General features: G+C 40.1%; 1 protein-coding gene across 4 annotated transcripts in view; it reads left to right on the top strand.

The window, feature by feature from the left end:
* kif21a (kinesin family member 21A) overlaps nucleotides 1-22277 on the top strand; it is a 157184-nt gene that overhangs the window by 83279 nt on the left and 51628 nt on the right. For all 4 annotated transcript variants that reach the window (XM_068059017.1, XM_068059015.1, XM_068059016.1 and 1 more), the window contains exons 17-22: nucleotides 4815-4883; nucleotides 8339-8556; nucleotides 12015-12162; nucleotides 14098-14289; nucleotides 18799-18900; nucleotides 20714-20879. In XM_068059017.1, coding sequence (XP_067915118.1) covers nucleotides 4815-4883; nucleotides 8339-8556; nucleotides 12015-12162; nucleotides 14098-14289; nucleotides 18799-18900; nucleotides 20714-20879 — 895 coding nt within the window. The remainder of the gene's footprint in view (nucleotides 1-4814; nucleotides 4884-8338; nucleotides 8557-12014; nucleotides 12163-14097; nucleotides 14290-18798; nucleotides 18901-20713; nucleotides 20880-22277) is intronic.

Below are 22277 nucleotides of genomic sequence, written 5' to 3'. Positions count from 1 at the left end.
TTCTTGCCTTCTGCTTATCTCTTAAGGTGTTCTGTCCCTTTCTCTTCCAGCTCTTTACCTCCTTCCTTTTCTTTTTGCTATATGCTGCATTCTTCATTCTCCTTTTTGAGGTAGCAGGTGGTGTGGTGAGGGAAACAGTATTTTGTGGTGCTGCCACTGGGTGCCTGATTGCAAAACAGTATGATTAGAAACAGCAGAAGGGAGGTATAATAGCTGACAAAGAATAGTCCCTTGAGGTGATAACTCGTAAGGGAGCACTGAGTATGGAATGATTTTGGACAGTGTCTCAGGTCAGCATGTGGCTGGTGTCTTTTGAGCTGCTTATGGATGAGAGAAGGGATTGTGGGTATTGGTCACATTTTTGGTGGCAGATGTGAGATGCTTGTTGGAGAGCGATGAATGTGGTAGGTGGAGAAGGTAATGGCAAGGGTAGAAAAGCTATGGGTGCTCTGGCCAGAAGACAGTAAGAACGAAAGGGAAAAAATAAAGTAGGAAAGCAACATGGCGAGAAGTGGGAAGGAATGGATTTGTGAGGCATGAAGAGGAACCAGGAGCAGCTTCATTCAAGAGCAGTCATGGGAAGGCCCTTTAATCTAATTACACCTGAACTTCAAAAGCGAGCTACCTGAAGACCAGGACTTGACTTTTGAAGTGTGGTTTGGGCCAGATGGCATGAGAGGAACCCTGATGGCCATACTGAAGCTATAGGCTGGAGCCAAAGTGGGGCATGAGCCACAGTGAGAGCTGATTAAGTAGTGGGGTAGACAAAGGAGTGGTGCTAGAGGCTTATTCGAGACCCAGAGCAGGTAAATGAACCAGCCTAATCAACATCCCAGATAGCATGTCTGTTACAGGAGTTAACCCCCGTGAAATTAATTTAAACTTCATAGCCTTTCAGCAAATGAATTCTTCTAAAATTCTTCTTGGCAAATAGGCAAAGATCTCAAAAGATGACTGCCTCTCTGATGGCTGTTAGATATTGTTAACATTCTAATTAGTATCAACAGAGCACATTATGAATTAAACAACATGCAGTGTTCTCTCTAAGCTGTGTGGTCCCCACATATGAGTTGGCCCCTTTAAATTACTGTGCATGCAGACAGAGTCATTTAAAAAGGCTTAAGTGCTCGCGTACTCCAAAATAGAATTAGAGGGAACATTGTTAACATGGTCTTTAAGTTTGCTTCAAATTTCAACTTAAGAATGAGGAAAGATACATGCCCTCAGTCAACTTAATACACTTTCTAAAGTTTACAGAGCACTAAACAAAAGTTACAATTGGCGTGCTATCCGTTGTCACTTTTTTTTCCAAGTATATGCACACACCCTTTTAAAACAAAACACTCAACATATTTTTTGAATAAAGCTTTTTTTGAAAGTTGTACTTTTTAACTGTTAAAATTAATTTTGATTAGCAACTGGGCAGAAAATTCTGAAGAAAAATATTATAACCATTGGATTGACTAAAATCTTCAGATGCATTCTGGAAATAAGATGTTACACCTGGATGATGTCTGGTTACTGCCTTGTATGTATCAGCATGATGTCTCGGCCCAGACTGCCCAGTTTGTATTCAATTAACAGTATCATTGCTCTGGATAAAAGCATCAAGCCTAGGCTGTGGTCTTCAATTAAAATTCTTAATCTAAGCATTAAAGTACACAAGATTTTAGTGAGAAAATGTAATCATACTGAAAATATGTAATTAAAAAAAATTAAGACCACGTTTTTGACAAAGATTTCAGTTGCGTTTGAAGGAAAAGGCACAATTTTTTTCATGTCACTTAATACAGCACCACCTAGTGGCATTACAGGCAATGGTTATTTATAGCTGTTCGAGGTAAATGCGTTGGTATTCCAAATAGAATTTTTTTTTACGGTGTAGAATTGTGACCAGGTTTGGGGCAGGAAGCACATACCATATTCAAATTTTAGTCAATTTATTAGGTATTAAGTTATCAGGTGTATTTCAGACTATTTATAATGTATACTTAATATTCAGAGCAAATTAATATTTCTAAGGATAAACCTGTGTCCTGTCTTCCATATTTTGCATATGCATGCTGTGCTATTTCAGACAGGAAGTTTCACAGGCTGCCCATATTTGCAGTCCAAAAGGCAGCAAACATCAATCTGTCTCACCGTATTGTTCAATCTAAAACTAGTCATTGAATTTATGCACTAAAACGACAATAATAAAGATGTATACTATTTTAATCTGCCTGGAAGATAAGCAGCTGTTTGCAATCTTGGAGTTCAGTCCTCTAACTGAGTCTTTGGATATGTAACATAAGCTTCCGCTGCCCCATGGAATTCCATCTCACCAGTGTGGCATGGAAAACAGTTGACATGAGAATCACAAATTGATGAAAGAAAATCCCCAGCTATTAAACCATTTCTCTGTGTCCAAGGGAGAATACAGCTTACAAGATTTCCACTAGGCAAACAAATGCGTTGATGTAGTTTTAATATTGAGGTTGGAGGGAGAACATTAGATTTGACCCTTGAGAGCTTTGGTTATTTCTGACATCTGATTTACATGTCAAACAGTTTAGCAATAAGACTGTGACATCACATTTCAAAACCATGAGTTAACATCTGCAAATGTGATGGACAGCACTGTAGAGAACCGACTGGCTAGATATTCCAGCTAAAATTAATATATTTGTGCCACACCAGATCCCAGGCAATGACCGTCTCCAGTAAGAGTCTAATTACTTACCTATTGACAGTCAATAGCATTAAAAATCTGTGAACTCTCCACCATCCTGGGCGTCATCATTGTCCAGAAACTTAATTGGACCAGCCACATAAAGACTGTGACTACAAGAGCAGGTCAAGCTGGGTATTCTGTGGTGACTGACTCACCTCCCAACTCCTCAAAGCCTTCCTGCCACCTACAAGGCACAAGCCAGGAGTGCAATGGAATACTCTCCATTTGCCTGAATAAGTGCAGCTCCAGCAATACTCAAGAAGTGCCACCTCACCTAAGACAAAGCAGCCCGCTTGATCAAAAGTGGCGTAGTGGTAATCAGAGGTCCAGGCTAATGTCCTGGGGACACGGGCCCAAATGCCACCACGCAAGCTGGTGGAATTTAAATTCAATTAATTAATAAAAATCTGGAATTGAAAGATAGTCTCAGTAATGGTGCCTTGAAACTATCATCGATTGTCATAATAAAAAAAACATCTGGTTCACTGATATCGTTTAGGGAAAGAAATCTGCCATCCTTACCTGGTCTAGCTGACATGTGACTCCAGACCCACAAAAATATGGTTGACTCTTACCTGCCTTCTGAAATGGCCCAGCAGTTGTCGTGGGCAATTGCAGATGGGCAAAAAATCCTGGCCTTGCCAGTGACGCCCACGTCCCATGAAAGGATATAACAAATAAGCCTCCTCAGCCTCCTGGTTGGTTTGCTGAGTCAAATGCAAAATGGCAGACAACTTTTATCAATCAGGTACTGCATTATCCAGCCAATTGAGGCCTGTAAGTGGCCAATTAATGGCTACTTAAGGTCAATCTCCCATCTCCACTCTGATTTTATGGAAGATTGACGGGCCTGCCGCTGCATGGAGATGCCACAGGTGAGACCTAGCGGCCTCCTCTTGGGGGTGGGGCTCCCTCCTCTGGGAGTGATCCATGGCCCCTGGAGGACCCCCTCGGTGGCAGTGGCCATCCCCTCCTTTCTGGCAAGACCCCATCCTCACTAAGGACACTCCACTCCATTGCTGGGACCTGCCTGACTGGCCCGGGCAACCATGTGAGTTCTGGGGTCGTCTCTATCTTCAGCACTGCCTGCCATACTGGCAGTGGCCACTGCTTTTGGTGGCGCTGCTGAATCTGAAGGCGGACAGTTTAATTGGCTGCTTACTGGAATTGCAGCGAGAGTCCGATGGAGGGCAGAGATGAGTTCTGCTCGCCTTCTGGCCCACTGGGACCCCTATCGCTGGAATAAAATCTGGCCCTCGGTCTTTCCTTCATCCAATGATGTACAACCATAAAAAAATGCTTGATAAGACATTTGTATGCACGTTGGGGCCATACCAAGGCACTAGTGTAAGAAGTGGCTCATAATCCTGGCATACAGTAAAGCTTTAATTTGTGACACTGGATTACTGCAGAATTGTACATTTTATAAATTCTTTGCTTAGGTTACAATAAGGAAAAATTGCCTAAACATGAAAAAATACATGCGTGTATTTGTGTCAGCCATGGCTCAGTTGATAACGCTCTCTCCTCTGAGTCAATAGGTTCTGGGTTCAAGTCCCACTCCAGGGCTTGAGCACAAAAATCAAGGCTGACACTGCAGTGTATTACTGAGGAAGTGCTGCATTGTTGGAGAGGCTGTCTTTCAGTTGGGATGTTAAAGCGAGTTCCCGTCTGCCTTCTCAGGTGAATGTAAAGATCCCATGGCACTATTTCAAAGAAGAGCAGAGGAGTTATCCCCGGTGTAACATCACAGAAACTGATTATCTGGTCATTGTCATGTTGCTGTTTGTGGGAGCTTGCTGTGCTCAAATTAGCTGTCGTATTCTACATTAAAACAGTGACTACATTTCAAAAGTACCTCATTGTCTGTAAAGCGCTTTGAGATGTCAGGTGGTCTTGAAAGGCGCTTTATAAATGCAAGTTTTTTTTAAACCTAGTTGGGAAATTAAACACAACTCCGTGCTGCTGACTTTATGGTTTTATGTCCTGATCTAATTACTTCAGTAGAGCAAAGTTCTATTGTAGCTGATCTTGTTACTTAATTGGAAAAAAGTTTCTTTCCCTTCGCACACTCTTAATTTTATATTTTTCTTTTCTTCAGCATCAGATGAAACTTTTGGAAGCTAAAAAGCGACAACAAGAAATAATCCTAAGGCGAAAAACTGAGGAGGTGAGGCATTGTTCATTATTTGTATTTGTATAAGTCAAAACAATTTTGCAGTAGCAAACGTGTGCAGTTAAACATAATCCAGAAGTTTCTGTCAGTGATAATGCTTCTCCAGAGGGAGCACTGTTGAGGTCCCCACAGACTGCAATCAAATATAAATCATTTAACTGATGAGAATTTGCCCTTCTAAGCTATTAGTCTCACTAAAAACCTCTGAACAAGTTATACCTTGTTGAATTAGATGCAACTGAGGGCTTAATAACACACTCAGTTCATATTATTGATGAAAAGTCTCTGGCCCTGGAAAAACAAATTTGTGGAATGTCAGATTTCTCCATAATGAAATTCCACATTCAGCTTCTACCTTAATCCTATAAGTATGTACCAACTATTTATATGGCTCTCAAATCTATCAAAAGCGAAGGATAATCAGTGCATTTTACTTTCTGGTTTTCTATTGGAGAGGATTCTTCATTGTGATTGGCTGCTTACCCTGCTTGATGGCATCACTGTTGCTGGATGCCTGGAGTTCCCCTTGACTTGGTGCCAGATTTAAATTAACACCTGGAAAGTCACACCGGCAGATTTTTTTTTATGTCAGCGGAAGTGTTGTTTCTTTGCTGCTGGCTACAGAATCTGGGCCATTACTCTATTCCAAATGATAGACATGGCCCAAACTTGCACATGCTGAAAACCTAACTGAAACTTCAAACATTAATATTGATTGCAGTAGTGGAAAGGTTGAATGGTTAAAATATAATCTACGAAATTGACTCCCATGGTGCATAAATCATATCACCAATTTAACAGGTTGCAGAAACCTCATACTTGCAATTCAAGTCATTCATGCAGCAGTAGGTATAGAAATAGTCCTAACTTCAGTTCCTCTGTATTGAATGTGAGTAAAGGTATAAATAAATTTATTGCTATTACAGTGTAGGTTTGTCAGCGTTGAAGGAAATAATAGTCAGTCTGTTCAGAGTGAAGAAACCATTGCTATTTTCTGATTGAAAACTGTCCCTCAGTTGTATAAGACACAGTGTTGCAGCAAAATTTTCATTTGGGCTGTTTACCTTATTTTTATAGGGTGATCAGTATTGAATCACAAGAATAGTTCATTGGTATAATCTTATTCCAGAGCACGTGTTTATATAGTTGTAACTTCAAGCTAATTGCTGAACTTGATGACAGTTTTATTACACCAAGCAGCTCTGGAGTGATGAGATCTGTTTGAAGAGATTAGAGCACATTTTAGAGGTTTTCTTTACTGCAATACAGGGACGTTAAATTCAGGAAATATTAAGAAGAAATTGTTGTTGGCCTGATCTATGATGAATAGCAGAAAAGGTTGAGGGGAGTTTATTTTTTATTTTATTATTTATTTGTTTAGAGATACAGCACTGAACAGGCCCTTCGGCCCACCGAGTCAGTGCCGACCAACAACCACCCATTTTATACTAATCCTACATTAATCCCATATTCCCTACCACATCCCCACTATTCTCCTACCACCTACCTACGCCATGGGCAATTTACAATGGCCAATTTACCTATCAACCTGCAAGTCTTTGGCTGAGAGAGGAAACCGGAGCACCCGGTGGAAACCCACGCGGTCACAGTGAGAACTTGCAAACACCATACAGGCAGTACCCAGAACTGAACCCTGGTCGCTGGAGCTGTGAGGCTGCGGTGCGAACCACTGCGCCACTGTGCTGCCCATGATCAAGATGGTTTCAAACCTCAGACTGAATTGTGAAGAAAGGTCAAGCAACAAAATTTACTTCTGCTACAGAAAAGACTCCTAAGGGGAGACATCACAGTCTTCAAAATAAGTTTTATATAAGGTTGGAACAATCTCAAACTTGGGCAATGGACATGACTGGCGGTCAGAAGTGCAAAATTCCCAAAGCTTGAGAATCTTCGTTTAGAAAATCCTTTTTCATTAACACAAAGTAGTTGATATCTGGAACATACTGAGATGATAGTTAATTGGGTCATTTGGCTTGATTATTTAGTCACTGTAAGGACTGGAACTTCATGTTTTTGTCAAGTGGAGAAATCAACAGATATTGTGGGAGGGAAGTCCACAGTAGAATAAGCATCCATTTATTCTCTTGTTTTTCTTGATTTTTCTTGTTTTCTAGACCCATTTTAAGTCTCTTTTGTGTTAAAAAGTTATTGAGAGATTTTGCTTTAAAATGCAACCAATTGTAGTTTCTCAATATAATAAATGAATACACAGTGTTCTTAAAGTCAATATTTTAGTGATTTTTATTAATATTTTCAAGTCCTTTCAACTTCAATATATGGATACAGTACCATTCTCATTTTGCCGTTTACTAGCATGCAAGTGCTTACAAGTTGAGCTGTAATGTTAGTGGAGTTTTTATTCATAAAAAATAGAACACCAGTGGAGCAGAGAATTGAAAAATGTAAATTCTTAAGTTGCATCGCAGTTTGTGAATTAGTCTTTCCTTTGTTTTGTGCTGCATTCAAATGAAGAGCTAATGATCTACCCTCATTACGTATCAGACAGTAATTTACAATCCAATTCAGTTAGGGGATAGTCCAACCATTTTTCCTCTTCAATCTGTCTTCAGGTCAGTTGAAGTGACCAGTTAATGTACCTGTACAATAAACAAGCTGATGCCCAAGAATCCTCAGCCTGCCTGATGTAAAATGGTTGTTCAGGCTAATCAATGCAACCATTTCCTCCACATAAAACATTGCTATGGGAATCTATATGGGTCCTAGTTGTGCTTGCGTTTTAGTGGGATCGATGGAACATTGTTCCAGTACTACTCTGGACGCATCCCTCACCTCTTTTGTTTTGCTGGTACATTGATGGCTGTACTTGTGCCATTTACTGCTTTTGCCCCGCACTAGAAAATCTCAGAATTTGCTTCCACTTTCCACCCTTCACATAGTCCATCTCTGACTTTTCCCCTTTCCTTCCTTGACTTCTGTGTCTCCATTTCTGGGGCTGGGTTATTGACCAACATTCACTGATACCCACTGTCAGCTTGACCACATTTCTTCCCACCCCATTTCCTGTAAGGACTCTCTTCCATTCTCCGTTTCTCTGTGCATATCTGTTCTGATGATGCCACCTTCCATACCAGTGTTTTCGGACATGTCTTCCTTTTTGCTCACCCAAGGATTTGTGCACCTCCCCCCATCCCCAACAATGGTTGACAGGACCCTTGACTATGCCCGTTCCATGTGTTGGTATGAATGGCAGCATTGGTGTATCATGGTCTCTATTGGCTTATGGGTTGTTGTCTGCAGTTGTTTGTTGAAATGTTTTGAGATTGAAGAGGTGATTGTTGTTAGCAACTATACCCACTGTTTAACAATTTGGGTAATTGTTCTGCTTATGTTTGGGCTATGTGTTTAAAGTCTGTTTTAAACTCTAGTATATCTTTGCTGCTCAAGGTGTGCAATATTATTATCTTTAGGTTACAGCCCTTCGAAAGCTATCAAAGCCTATGTCAGATAAAGTAGCTGGACGAGTAAGTCGTAAACTGAGCTTACCAGACCCCATTTCAGAGCCACCGTCCCATATGAGTATTTATGAACATGACCGATCAACTGCTAACTTCAGTGGCCCGCATAAAGGGAGAACTCTTGCTTCTCGGACCCTGGCTGTTTCAGCAGACAAAACAAATGGGATGAGGTACTTTTGGTGCTATTTTCAGTCTTCAGAGTTTCTGAATGAAGAACAAAGTAACTATGCATAATGTATTTGTGAATTTTTTTAATTGCTAGAGCTCCCAAAATAATTTAATGCATCATGTAATGTAGACAGACAGGAAATATTCTGGCTTTAGTCCCTGTCTGTACTGATCAGTTCATTTTACACAGGGTAGCTGTGGAGATTAAAAATTGGGACTGTGTCCTTGGTTAAGAAGGGTGGAATCATTCTGGATTCTCCCTGCTGGTTGCTATCTTTGTTAAATATGAGATTCATTGGATAGTGTAGGATCAGACTTTTCTGATGTCCTCAAATTAAACAGCAGGATCCCACCAACAGCCTAAAATGAATGACCAATTGATTTTTTATTGTCAATGTTGGCTGAAGGTGTAAATGTGAGTCAGATCGCTGGGTGAACTACCTGCTCCTCATAGTGCGATGACAGACAAATCAAACGGGGGGATGGGGCCTCATTTTAATGTAAACTATCACCTCTATTGCTGTAATCTTTCAGTTTTTCACTGAATTGTCAGCCTAGATTATATGCTCAGGTCCTGGAATGAGTCTTGAACCCACAACCTCCTTACTCAAAAGTGAGTGCTACTAACTGAGCCTGGTTAATGCTAAGGGGAAAGGTAGTCAATGGAAAAGCATGAGTGTGTATCATCCTTTTCTAAGTAAATTGAATTTTTGATAGTTAAATGAGGTGATATGGTGCTTCAAAACATTTTAATAGTTTTTGGATGAAATATAAGTAAGTAAAAAGACTAATACAAGCAAGTCATCAGATTTGATGATCTAAGCTGCAGAATATTGAGGGAGGTTAGTAATGAAAGAACATAGATTCTCAATGTAATAATCCACATTCTGAGTTAATAAATTGCACCAAAGGGCTGGAGAATTGTGAATATTACACCTTTCAAAAAAGAGAAAAGAAATAAGCTGGATAATATAGCCCAGTTAACCTTATGTCATTTGTAAGTAAATTACTAGAGTCTATAATGACAGGTAACCTAAGTAACACTTAGAAAGATGAGGGCTAATGAAGGACTTTGAACTGATTTGTAAGGGAAGGTCATGCATGCATTGGCTAATTTAAGCATATTGAGAAAATTGTTAAGTGTAGAATGGGAATGGCTTTAGTCATGTGGCATATTTGGACATTGAGAATGTTTGAACTCCCACATATTGCATAAAGTAAGGTTCATGGCATTGAACATAAAGTAGTGGCTTGAATAGAGGCTGAATAAAGGGCAAAGTGGAGAATAGGAATAAATGGAAACTTTGGGGTGTGCCAACTGTCTGCCAATACAAAGGATCAGTCCTGTAAATGAATCCTTGCTCCCTACAAACCAAATTGTGACCTTGTGTTTATGATATCCAGTACTGCAACCTTACCAAGAATATTCTCATTACGATAATTTACCACTGGAAATGACAATGTTTTGTGTTCGTCTTGTAATAATAAAAATGATCAATCTCAGAACCCATTACTTAGGCTGTGACCTACAAATCAGGTTTGTTAGAAGTAATAACTGAACAGTAGCAAAATATGTGCACAGCAAGTTCCACTACATTAGTCAGGACACGGACCTGAAACGTTAACCCTGCTTTTGTCTCCACAGATGCTGCCTAACCTGAGTATTTCCAACACTTTGTTTTTATTGCTATCAGGAATGTTGGTTAGACTGCAGTTAGAATTATTTTGGGCATCCCACAATATAGAGCGTATTAAATTATGCAAAATGTTACATGTAGATTTATTAAAATTATATAAGGGATAGGTGGATAAAGTTATATTGACAGGCTAACCAAAACTAGGACTGTATTCACAAGAGCAGAAAAAGTGAGAAATCTATTGATGTGCAAAGTTTTGAAAAGTAATGAAGAGATAAATAATGGAAGATTATTTCCACTAGTGGATTGAAAACAAGAGGGTACAGATGCACCTAATAAAAAATACAGTAGAAGGAATTTTTCCACATGGATGGAAATGGTTATGGAATACTTTACCACATGGCTTTTGAAGCTGAGTCAAATTGGATATTTAAAAATAAATTGAATAAATACTTGAAAAGTATTATAAGTTATGTGGAATGAGGAGAGCTCTGTTGAAGATCACATGTCCCAGAAGGCTCCTTCCATACCAAAATAAATGATTTCGCTCATGACCTGAAGAAGTGCCAAAAACAACACAACTTATAATCACATAGCGTCTTTAACGGAGTAAAATGTCATGGTGCTTCACAAGCGATAACAAGTAAAATTTGACACTGAGCCACATAAGGGGATACTAGGGCTGATGATCAAAAGCTTAGTCAAAGAGTTAGGTTTTAGGAAACATTTTGAAGAAGGAAAGAGAGAGGGGCAGTGGTTTAAGGAGGGAATTCCAGAGCTTTAAGGACTTGGCAGCTGAAGGCACGGCTGCCAGTGGTGAAGTGATTTAAATCAAGGTGTTCAGGTTAGCATTGGAGGAGAGCAGATATCTGAATGTTGCAGGGCTGGAGGACCTTACAGACAGTTGGAGGGACGAGGTAATGGAGGGATTTGAAAACAGGGATGCGAACTTTAAAATTGAGGTATTACTTAATCAGGAGTCAAATCTAGTCAGTGAGAAGGATGATGACGGTAGGTTTGAAACAGTGGGGCACAGTATTTGAGGAGGGCGAACAGTTATCAGTATCAGCTAAGATGGGAACTAGGAAGGGAAGTTTGGTAGATTGAGAGAGTAGGAGGTGGACCTAATGGACAAGATGAGCTTGGAGACAGCATATGGGAAGGTAGAGAAACTAACTAAAGACAGACGAGAAACAAAAATCGTTGTTATCCTAGAGCCTTTGCTAGGAATGAAAAACTGAAATTCAGGAATGTAGGCAGTTATGAGAAGCTCAGTGAGTTCTCATATTCCATGGCGCAGAAGAGATCCAATTCAGGTGTTGAAAATAATTAAAGGAATTGACCAGGTAGATAATTAACTATACTAGACCCTTCCTTCTATGAAAGGAATCTGGAGCAAGTGGGCAAAAAGACATTGGAACTAAATTAAAAGTGAATCCAGAAACAGTTTCTCCACACAAACTAAATTGAAAATATGTACAGAATACTCCCTGAAAGCCCAAAAATGCAGTAGCATTTGACGTGTTTAAATAGGAGACATACTTGAGGGGAGATAGCACTTGAGAGGCATGGGCATCAACAGAAATAGAGAAAAGATAGAATGGTTAAGACTAAAATGATGGAGCTGCCATGGCTTAATGGACCATATAGTTGCGTATTGTTTTTTATGTACCATAAATTCCACGTATAAAGAATTTAGTCTTAATCACTCATTGCTAATTTCACTTAATTATTTCTAACAGCAACTATCAATTTTAAACAAGTTACTACATAAGATCATATGAAATTGGGTGAGCTAACAGTTCAAATCTGACCAATTGCAGAAACAAGTACCAGAGGAAAATTACAAGTAGATATACATCAAGAGCAGCTAGACTGAAATGGCAATCACTTGAACGTAGAGTTACTGAAATAGTCATGCAGAGGATGACTATTGCAAACATGGAAGCGGATATGAATCGACTTCTCACGGTAAGAACGGTCTTTTTTCCCTGACCTCTTTCTTCCATCTCCCCCTAATTTGAAAATTAGAAATGGAAATATCTTTTCTTCAGCAAATGCTATCTGGTTGGTGAACTGATGCATTTTTTTCTTTTACATTTGCAGAAATACAGGATGATGTATGCTGTTAAGGGCTAAATTTCCATATTTCTATTTAGTGACATTTCTGTCTGGTACTTAACTTTTTTTTTGAAGGTGACGCTATAATCTGTAAAAAGTTATTATAAATTGATCACGGTTAACTATTAACAAACTGCTAGTATATGCTGCTTTCAGAAATCATTCTTGGAAGGAGGGCTATTAATTGTAGTATGAAAGCAGCTGGTATAAAGTGTCATCAAAAGAAGTCGGATTTATGAAGCTAAAACAAACTCTGTCTGTTCTACCACCATGTACATTTTTTTATTTCATTCACAGGATGTGAGCATTGCTGGCAAGGCCAGCATTTGTTGCCCATCCCTAATGGCCCTTGGGAAGGTGGTGGTGGTGGTGAGCCGTCTTGACCACTGCAGACCATGTCCTATAAAATTCTAACAGGACTTGACAGGGTAGTCGCAGGAAGGATGTTCCCGATGGTGGGGGAGTCCTAAACCAGGGGTCATAGTCTAAGGATACGGGGTAAACCTTTCAGGACTGAGATGAGGAGAAATTTCTTCACCCAGAGAGTGGTGAGCCTGTGGAATTCTCTACCACGGAAAGCATTTGAGGCCAAAACATTGTATGTTTTCAAGAAGGAGTTAGATATAGCTCGTGGGGCTAAAGGGCTCAAAGGGTATGGGACAAAAGTGAGAATAGGTTACTGAGTTGGATGATCAACCATGATCATAATGAATGACTGAACAAGCTCGAAGGGCCGAATGGCCTACTGCTGCTATTTTCTATGTTTCTATGTCGTGTAGGTACACCCATAGTGCCGTTAGGAAGTGAGTTCCAAGATTTTGACCCAGCAACAGTGAAGGTGCAGTGGTGTGGTCCCAAGTCAGAATGGTGTGGCTGGGAAGGGAACTTGCAGATGTTGGTCGTGTTCCCATGGGTCTATTGCCCTTATCCTTTTGGGTGGTAAACGTTGCAATTTGAAAGGCGCTGTTGAATTTTAAAGAACTGTTGATCTTGCCATCTATTTTTAATAATTAAAATTACACTGGCATTTTGAGGTTGGTGAGCAGTTTTGCTTGTGTGTGTTGAATACTAACCAGACTTGAAGATGCAAAAAGCACATCTAATGTATTCAATGTAAGTAAGCAGTGAAAATGTGGCTTCTGTTGGCATTGCTTTGAAGGAACAGTGTCATTTTTTTGCTGTACTACAGCCATACATCTGTCTTAATTTTTCTTATCCCCCTTCTGTGTACCAAGGATACTTAATTTATCTTTGCATGTTCTCTTGCCTGTTTTGTTTCCCCTTCCCCCTCCCCCCAACATCCTCATTATTTTGTTGACATTTTTGATGGAACGGTTTCAGTGATGCTTTGAATTTTCCTTACAGTACATTGACTATCCTATCTCACCATTCGCCGATGTTTTTAAAAAAAAAATTCTGCAAAACCAGGGTTTGCAGGCACTAATCATAATTCTCAGGTGGGAGGATGGAAGATTAGGATCTGCTACAAGTGAGGCCGAATCCTGTTGTGGTTTACATTGACTGGTTGAGCCACTGATGCTTTTCTTTATACATTTATTTTTGATTTGTTTGCCTGCAGTTGAAGAAAAATGTGCAAATCCCTGATACTTAGAAACATCTTTCCAGAACTTAAAATGTGCCATTGATTAGGCACTAAACAAAGCCAGCAAATACTTGCATTGAAATCAGTAGGAACAATATATTTTTACATGCTATATTAATGAGAATGTAGTTGATTCCTTCAACCCTCACATTTTTACCACTTTCCCTCTGTTTATATTACAGCAACGTGAAGATCTGACCAAAAGACGCGACAAGTTGAATAGACGGAGAGAAAAATTTGTACAGGAGTATGTTGATGACAAAACAATCCATAGCATTAATGAGGAAACGGAGTCTTTGAGTGCAAATATTGATTACATTAATGACAGCATTTCAGAATGCCAGGCCAATATCATGCAGATGGAGGAAGCAAAGGCAAGTCAATTTTAAAATTATTTCTTACTGTTACATATGTTTGGAAAATAATGGTCCCAAACATCTATACATCGAAAATAAAAGCAAAATACTGTGGATGCTGGAAATCTGAAAAAAATAGAAAGTACTGGAAATACCCAGCAGGCCTGGCAGCATCTGTGGAGAGAGAAACAGAGTTAAAGTTTCAGGTCGATGACCTTTCATCATGAAACGGCATTCTGACAAATGTTCATCGACCTGAAACTTGTTCGAAGTTCTATAAAGCTGGATTTCTGAAACGTCGCAAAGGTAACTTTGTACCTTCTCAGTGCTGAAAGGATATGTTTGAGAGGGCGGCGCAGTGGTTAGCACCGCAGCCTCACAGCTCCAGGGACCCGGGTTCGATTCTGGGTACTGCCTGTGTGGAGTTTGCAAGTTCTCCCTGTGTCTGCGTGGGTTTCCTCCGGGTGCTCCGGTTTCCTCCCACATGCCAAAGACTTGCAGGTTGATAGGTAAATTGGCCATTATAAATTGCCCCTAGTATAGGTAGGTGGTAGGGAAATATAGGGGACAGGTGGGGATGTGGTAGGAATATGGGATTAGTGTAGGATTAGTATAAATGGGTGGTTGATGGTCGGCACAGACTCGGTGGGCCGAAGGGCCTGTTTCAGTGCTGTATCTCTAAAACTAAAACTAAAAAAACTAAAACTGGTAAAGATCCAATGAATGCAAAGTAGAGAATGTTGGACATGATGCACTGAATGTACATCAGTCACTTTTGAGAGGACGCTTAGCCAGTATAGGGTATCAGTGTTCTGTGTTGTTGCCCCGTCTCTCTTATACACCCTTCCCCCGTCCTCCACCCCTCCAAACCAACCCCAAAAACTTTATTCCCTCAAATGTAATGGGTGCAGGTTGTGGTGCACAACTACTTTAGCCATCCAGTGTCTTATGACCTCCAGCTTTTCTCCATGATCAGCAGTCTCCTTAAAGACTTCTTCCCTGCTCCATTCATTCCTAACTCCAAGTGTGGAAAGTTCATAGCCTTTGTCACTAAAATTGAGACCATTTGTTCATCTGTCTCTTCTGGCTGTCACCTTACCTGAACCTTTCCTTCTCCTTAGTTTCTCTCCTGTTGACTCCCCTCTTGCCTTTTCTGAATTCATCTTGTCCGTGAGACCAAACGCATGCTCGCCTGACTCTATTCCCACTAAACTGCTGACCACGCAACTTCCCTTCCTGTCCTGCATGGTAGCTGACTTGGAAATGATTCATCATAGTTACCGTCCCCCTCCTTTTCAAAACTGCTATCATCACAGCCCATCTTTGACCTCTCTGTCCTTGCAAACTGTCATCCATCTCCAATCTATCTTTCCTCTTAGGATCTTGAACATGTTGCCTCCCAAATCTTTGCCCATCTTGCCTAAGTATACTAATTTGACCGCAATTGTTTTGCAGGTCCCTGCTAATTTAAACCAAAAAATGGCTTTTGCTGCCAGGCCACCACTGTAGTGGAGGAGCCCCTCTACAGGGTGGCCTGCAGCTGCTGCAGTCGGCCGCGAGGGCATCTGGACCTGCCTGGAGTGCTAGCTGCCCTACTCTGCCACTGGGATATCTCCAGGCAGTTAAGCTGGGCCCTGGAGGCCGACTAGAAAATCCCACTCGGCTCCTTTTGCCCTCATAGGCCCTTAATGAGTTGTGTCGGCTACCTGTCATGTATGGGTGGGTAGCCCTGCCGCCTCTCATCTTGCCTCCGTGAACATGGTCCGGGGCAGTACGGAGCTGGGGGGCCAGCATGTAGGCGGGCAGTGCTATTTTTAGCACTGCCTCCTTCTGGTCCCTGCCTCAGCGGGGCCTAAAAATGAAGCCCTCCATCTTTGAATCTCTCTAGTTGGGTTTATGCTCCTGCCAGAACACCAAATGGTCCTGACCATAGTCACAAATGACTGAACATGATGCATTATTGGCCCTCGCCGTCCTCAACTTATCTGCAGTCATTGATGTGGTTAACAACACCATCCTTCTCTAATATCCCTTTTCCAACTTGCCTCTGTTGTCCAGCTTAGAGGGATTACCCTTGCTTGGTTCTGTTCTTATCTATCCAATTGTAATCTCCAGCAATGGTTTCTTTTCCTGCCCCAGCGCCATTATTTCCAGCATCCCCCAAAGGTCTATTGTTGCCTCCTTCCTCTTCCATCTACATGTTGCCCCATGGCCACGTCAGCTTCTGCACATAGGCTGATGACATGCAGCTCTAACTTTCCACCACATCTCTTAGATCCTCCACTGCATCTGTGTTGTCAGACTGCTTGTTCAACATTCAGTCTTGGATGAGCCACAATTTTTTCCAGTTACAAAATGGGAAGACTGAAATCATAGCCTTCAGGAACTACAAACTCCATATCCACTATGCCAATTTCATCTCCCTCTTAGACCATGTCGGGGGAGAACCAGACTGTTCAAAATTTCTGCATCCTATTTGACCTGGAGCTGATTTTTCCACCCCATTACCTCCATTACAGACGACATCTACTTCTACTGCTAGCTATACCCTTAAAGTCAACCCATTTGCTGCTCAAGCTCTCATCCATTCTTAATTTCCATACTCGACTACTATGTGCCTCTTCCTTCACCCTCAGAACTTGAAGCTCATCTAAAAGTCAGCAGCTCTTACCCTATTTTGCCCCAATGCTCACTGGCCTAAATTCTCATCCATGTGTTTAATCCCTTCAGGGCCCAGTACTCCCTGTCTCTGTCATCCTTTCAAGTCTGACAGCACCCCCACCCCTCCTGAATATCCCGTTGCTTCAACTGGCTGCAAATCCAGCCTCCCTTTGCTCCTCCGTTGGCAATTGTGCTTTCAGCCTCCTAGGGCCAGAGCTCTGGAATTCCCTTCTCAAACCTCTCTCACCCTCGCCTCTTGTTGAAAGTCCTCCTTAAAATGTACCTCTTTGACCAAATTCTTGGGGCACCTCCTAACACATCCTCCTTTTGAGCATTTTTTTTTTGCTTATTCCTGTAAAGCATCTTGGGGCATTTTTGTTGCATTAAAGGTGCTATACAAATACAGGTTATTGTTGTGGAAACAAAGTAAGTGGTACGGTGAGTAGGAGTATTAGTACCACAGGCTGACCGCGCTAGTTTTTAGCAACCCCTGCAATCGTGACGTTATTTAATTATGGTTAAATTTCACCCTGGTATAAATTCCTGCCTTTGCATGCTGAATCTGACTACCAGAGAATGGTGTATCAATTTGTTATTTGGTGCTCCTGTAATAAAGGTGGAAAGCAGTCACTGACTTCGAGTTAGGCTTTAGAAGGCATTTTGCTGTATAATTGATCTGTAGATTTCTTGTTGGGCAGTTTATTCAGTTCATAGAAAAAGCGCATGTCTGTAGAGGAAGGATATAATCTATTCAGCTATATTTTATTAACACTGGGAATATCAGCAATCCAAAGGTTATAAAGCATTTGTGCCATAACAGAAGCCTATTACCAAAGCAAAAGAGATGATTAACCTGATCACTTACTAATACCTTGAAAGTACTGTAAAATCGGAAAGGAGGAAAACACTTCCACATTAGGAATGACCTTCAAGAAAGATCCCATCCATCCATCCTAAATTGTGGCATAACCAGCTATCTTCCAGATCTTGATTTTTGATCTTTTCCTGAGCTCTGTCTGCTCTGATGATAAAATGTTTAAAGTGATGGACATTTCAAAGCAATTGCTCTATTGGTTATCAACGAACACGCTGTGACAATATTCTTTAACCGAAAGGTCCTTGGCATTTTTGGTCAGTTTACAGATTTATAGGTGCAAGTCTTATATATGCTTTTAACAACTTGTGAAACCACTTTTTCTGCTGATACAGTTGAATAAGCCTTGTTTTGTAGATCACATGGTATTGATAATGGATAGTTCAGTTGGTGGAATATTTACTGCAGTCACACTAGCTTAAACCTGCAAAAGCAAAATTCTGTAGGTGCTGTAAATCTGAAATAAAAGCAGAACATATGGGCAATAGTCAGCAGGTCAGGCACCATCTGTGAAGAATAACAGATAACCTGAAAGCATTAACTGTTTCTTTTTCCTGGATGCTGCTAGACCTGCTGAGTACTCCCAGCACTTTCTGTTTCTATTACAGCCTAAATATGTGAAAATAAACTTCGCGATTAATATTCCCATGCACTCCCTTTTCTCATTCACTCATTTTTTTTCTACCTTTCTTTACGCTTGCCTCCCCCACGTTTGCCTTGGTGTCTATCCCACATGGATATGTAACTTGCTCTGTTTTCCTCCGCCCCCCCCCACATTGACCATGCTGTTGTTGAATTAGGGGATAAACAGTTTGCAATAAAATTGAGTGGGACAGCATGCCATGTAAATTATTTAAATATAAACTTTAGCGTTAGCAAGTTATCATTATTGTTATTGGAGTTTTATAGAAATGTTCAACGTAGGTAGTCTTCCCTTCTCCCCCAGAACACTACAAAAGCTTATATTGTTTTGAATTTCTTGTCATCTCCAGGAGGAAGGAGGCACAGTGGACGTTTCAGCAGTGATCACTTCCTGCTCTTTGACAGAAGCTCGCTACATGTTGGATCACTTCCTCACAATGGTTATTAATAAGGTAAATTTGTGAGCAACACTCTGAAAACTTAATTATTCTGATCAATCAACCTGAACATACAAATTGAAACTTCATCAAATAAATGATAGCCACTGGTGGGCAATATGTATAAGCCCATAATTAAGGCTATCCAGGACATCACTGCCAGGTGAAGTCTTTGTTTCAATATTGAAATTCTTCAAGCTGGCCAGAAGGTACATTTCCAGTTTGTGTCAGCTGTCGTTCAGTGGGTAGCACTCTTGCCTCTGAGTTGGAAGGTTCTGGGTTCAGGTCCCACTCCAGGGCTTGAGCACAAAAATCAAGGCAGACACTGTCGGAGGTGCCATCTTTTGGATGCGATGTTAAATGAGGCCTCATCTGCTTGCTTGCTTGAGTGGATGTAAAAGATCCCATGGCACTATTTTGAAGAAGAGCAGGGGAGTTATCCCTGGTGTGCTGGCCAATGTTTATCCCTCAAGCAACATCCCGAAAACAGATAATCTGGTTTGCTGTGTGCAAATTGGCTGTTGGGTTTCCTACATTACAACAGTGACTACACTTCAAAAGTACTTCATTGGCTATAAATCGCTTTGAGACATCTGGTAGTCACAAAAAACACTATATAAATGCAAGTTCTTTTTCTTTTCTTGCTTTTTCTCTCTTTCCATTTCCTTTTCTCTTTCCTTCTCATTTCTTTGCTCTACTTTTCTCCCCTTTTTTCTCTTTTTCCTTTTTCATCTCCTTTGCGGCCGCTGTCCAACCCCTTGCGGCTGCTTTAGCTAAACAAAATAAGTGACGGCCATTCACTGGTTCATTCTTCAGGGCAATGTCTTGACCAATCAGAATCAAGCTGCTTGGTTTAAATTTCAAACAAAGCTTGGCAGTTAACTTGCAGTCACCATAAACTGGTGCATTCTCCATGGATACGCCTCTACCAGAGTGCACTTGCCAACCAATCAGCACTCTCTTCTCACATAGTATAAATTCGTTGCTTCCTTTACATTGGTATTCTTGGGAATAGACCTGATGAGTGCAAGATGAAAATCTTCAACAAAATGTCTGTTTTCAGCAATACTCAAGTTCTGTACTACCAAACAACTATTTGAATACATTTTCGTGTGCTACCTTACATACTTTTAATATGTGACTTGCCTATTTAGTATGTGATGCATGTTATGTGTATAACCTTCTAATTTCTAAATCTCATTCAGTAATGGGTTTCTGGTATTTAAACTGAATAGTAGATTCCAAATTTATATTGCCTCTGTTCAAGGTTTGACTTGCAGGTACAGCTGTAGGGCGTGAATTTTCCAGGTTGAGCACAGCATTTTGGCATCCAGGATAAAAATGGGATGTTGAGCACTATTGGACTTCATGGAACTTCTCGCTAACAGATTTGTAATTGACATTAGCTTAGTAGCTCTAAGTACTTTGAAGCCTGGATTGCTGGAACTTTTTGGAGTTGTGGGAATTTAAAAAATATAATTTATATTGTGTATTTTTTTCCTTAACTAGAGGAGTACTTGTGCTGAAGCTAGTTCTGCTTATGCTAGCTTTACCTGTTGGTCAACAATTCATATGAATGTAGAATAGGGAATACTAAATACATTTTCATGTTGGTCTTGTTGGTTCTGTGCAGTTTCTACTGAGACAGTGAAGTTTAAAATATATAGGTTTGTATATGTATGTGTATATATCTTGATTCTAAGAGGGCTGCGGTGAAAAAAATTGAACTTGACTGTGACTTGGCTATTTCTGTTACTCTGTTACTTTAACTGCAATACTCTGCATTGTTTAAGAAAATGTCTCCAAGAAAAAATAATTTTTGTCTTAGGGTCTCCAAGCTGCTCAGAAGGAATCTCAAATTAAGGTTCTAGAAGGTCGTGTAAAGCAAATTGAAATTAACAGTTCTACTCAAAACCAACTGCTGTTCCACATGTTGAAAGAGAAGGCTGAATTTAATCCAGAGTTGGAAGCTTTACTTGGAAATGCTTTGCAAGGTAACTGTATGACCCTTATCTTCACAGGTGGCATGGATATTTTGTTCACAGTGCATGATGTAATTTAGATTTGTTACACTCATTTGTTGGCATTTTGAATTAATCCTGTTTGGAATGAATTTTTTGAATATTACGGTTCTCATTTTGCTGTATATGGGGAAATGTCATGGATAAATTGTTCTTGCAAAATCTGTGGTGAAAATATTTATAATCCAAATTTAGTCGGTGACTTAACCTTTTAACGTTTACATCATTAATGTAACAAATTGGCATTTATTTAACAGAACAAGGTTAAAAGTACTTTTAACCTTTACATCAAATTGGCAAAGTGACTTCCTCCAGTTTCCCCGTTTTGGAAAGGTATATTAATATTCTGTTGCCTTAAAGCTAATGATTTCTAACGAGCACGGACTTGAACTTAGCTGGGATAGCTGGAGAACACTAGAGAAGAAGGGATTGTTTTATAGCAGGCATGAGAAAACAAAAAACAAGAAAATGGCAAAACACCTTTGTGACTTGTGTACTGATTAGCAGGTAGGTAAATGGTGAAATTGACAGCTGGATGTGGGTGCCTGTCTGCCATCTTAACTTGGGTGTGAGCCAAAGGAAGTGTATATGTGCATATTTAAGAAAAAAGCATATCACTGCCTTTTATTTTGCAAGATTAAACCTCCAGAAAACTAAATTGTGATTATTTCATATTAAATCTGATTTTCTGATTACATAATTTTTATTTATTAGGTCTCATTTATAAAATTGTTTAAAAGTTTTGGAAATTATGGATGACCCTGATATTGGCTATCCAGAGTCTGGTCCTGCAAAGTCTTTTTGTATGCTTTCTTTCACAGGACAATGCTGATGGCCATTTTCCCAGATTACATTTATTACAAATCAAACATTTTAGAAGACCTTCATCACCAAATTTAATGAACAATTTCTTTGTAGTACAATCTTTAAAAATCAGGATGGTCCAGTTGCCCCGTTTGTATGGTTTATCTATAATCATAGAATCGTCATCCCAAGAACTCCGAACCACTTAATTTGATTTTTACTGTAGATAACAAATGGCAATCTTACTGTTGTCAGAATTTATAATCCTTGAGAAATTTGTATGCTGGAAACCATTATTTATAAACATGGGCTTTGTCACGAAACTCAAAATACTTTGTTTTTTAAACCTAAATGTTTAATGCTGCAAGCTATATTTATATAACCACATATATTCTGGAGAAATATCATTTAAAATCCATGTTGCAGCATTGAGTAGAGCGAAAGCTTGAAAAAAGGTCTTTAGAAACTTTACAAAGCGGGGAGATGAGATGGTTATGTTGAGGCGTGAGTAAGTGATTACAGGAGCAGCCATGAATTTGGACTGAAGAGAAGAAGGTGTAAGCCAGT

Source organism: Heterodontus francisci, chromosome 27 (assembly GCF_036365525.1).
Source record: "Heterodontus francisci isolate sHetFra1 chromosome 27, sHetFra1.hap1, whole genome shotgun sequence".
Classification (NCBI taxonomy): domain Eukaryota; kingdom Metazoa; phylum Chordata; class Chondrichthyes; order Heterodontiformes; family Heterodontidae; genus Heterodontus; species Heterodontus francisci.
This window is presented reverse-complemented; position numbering and strand designations above follow the sequence as displayed.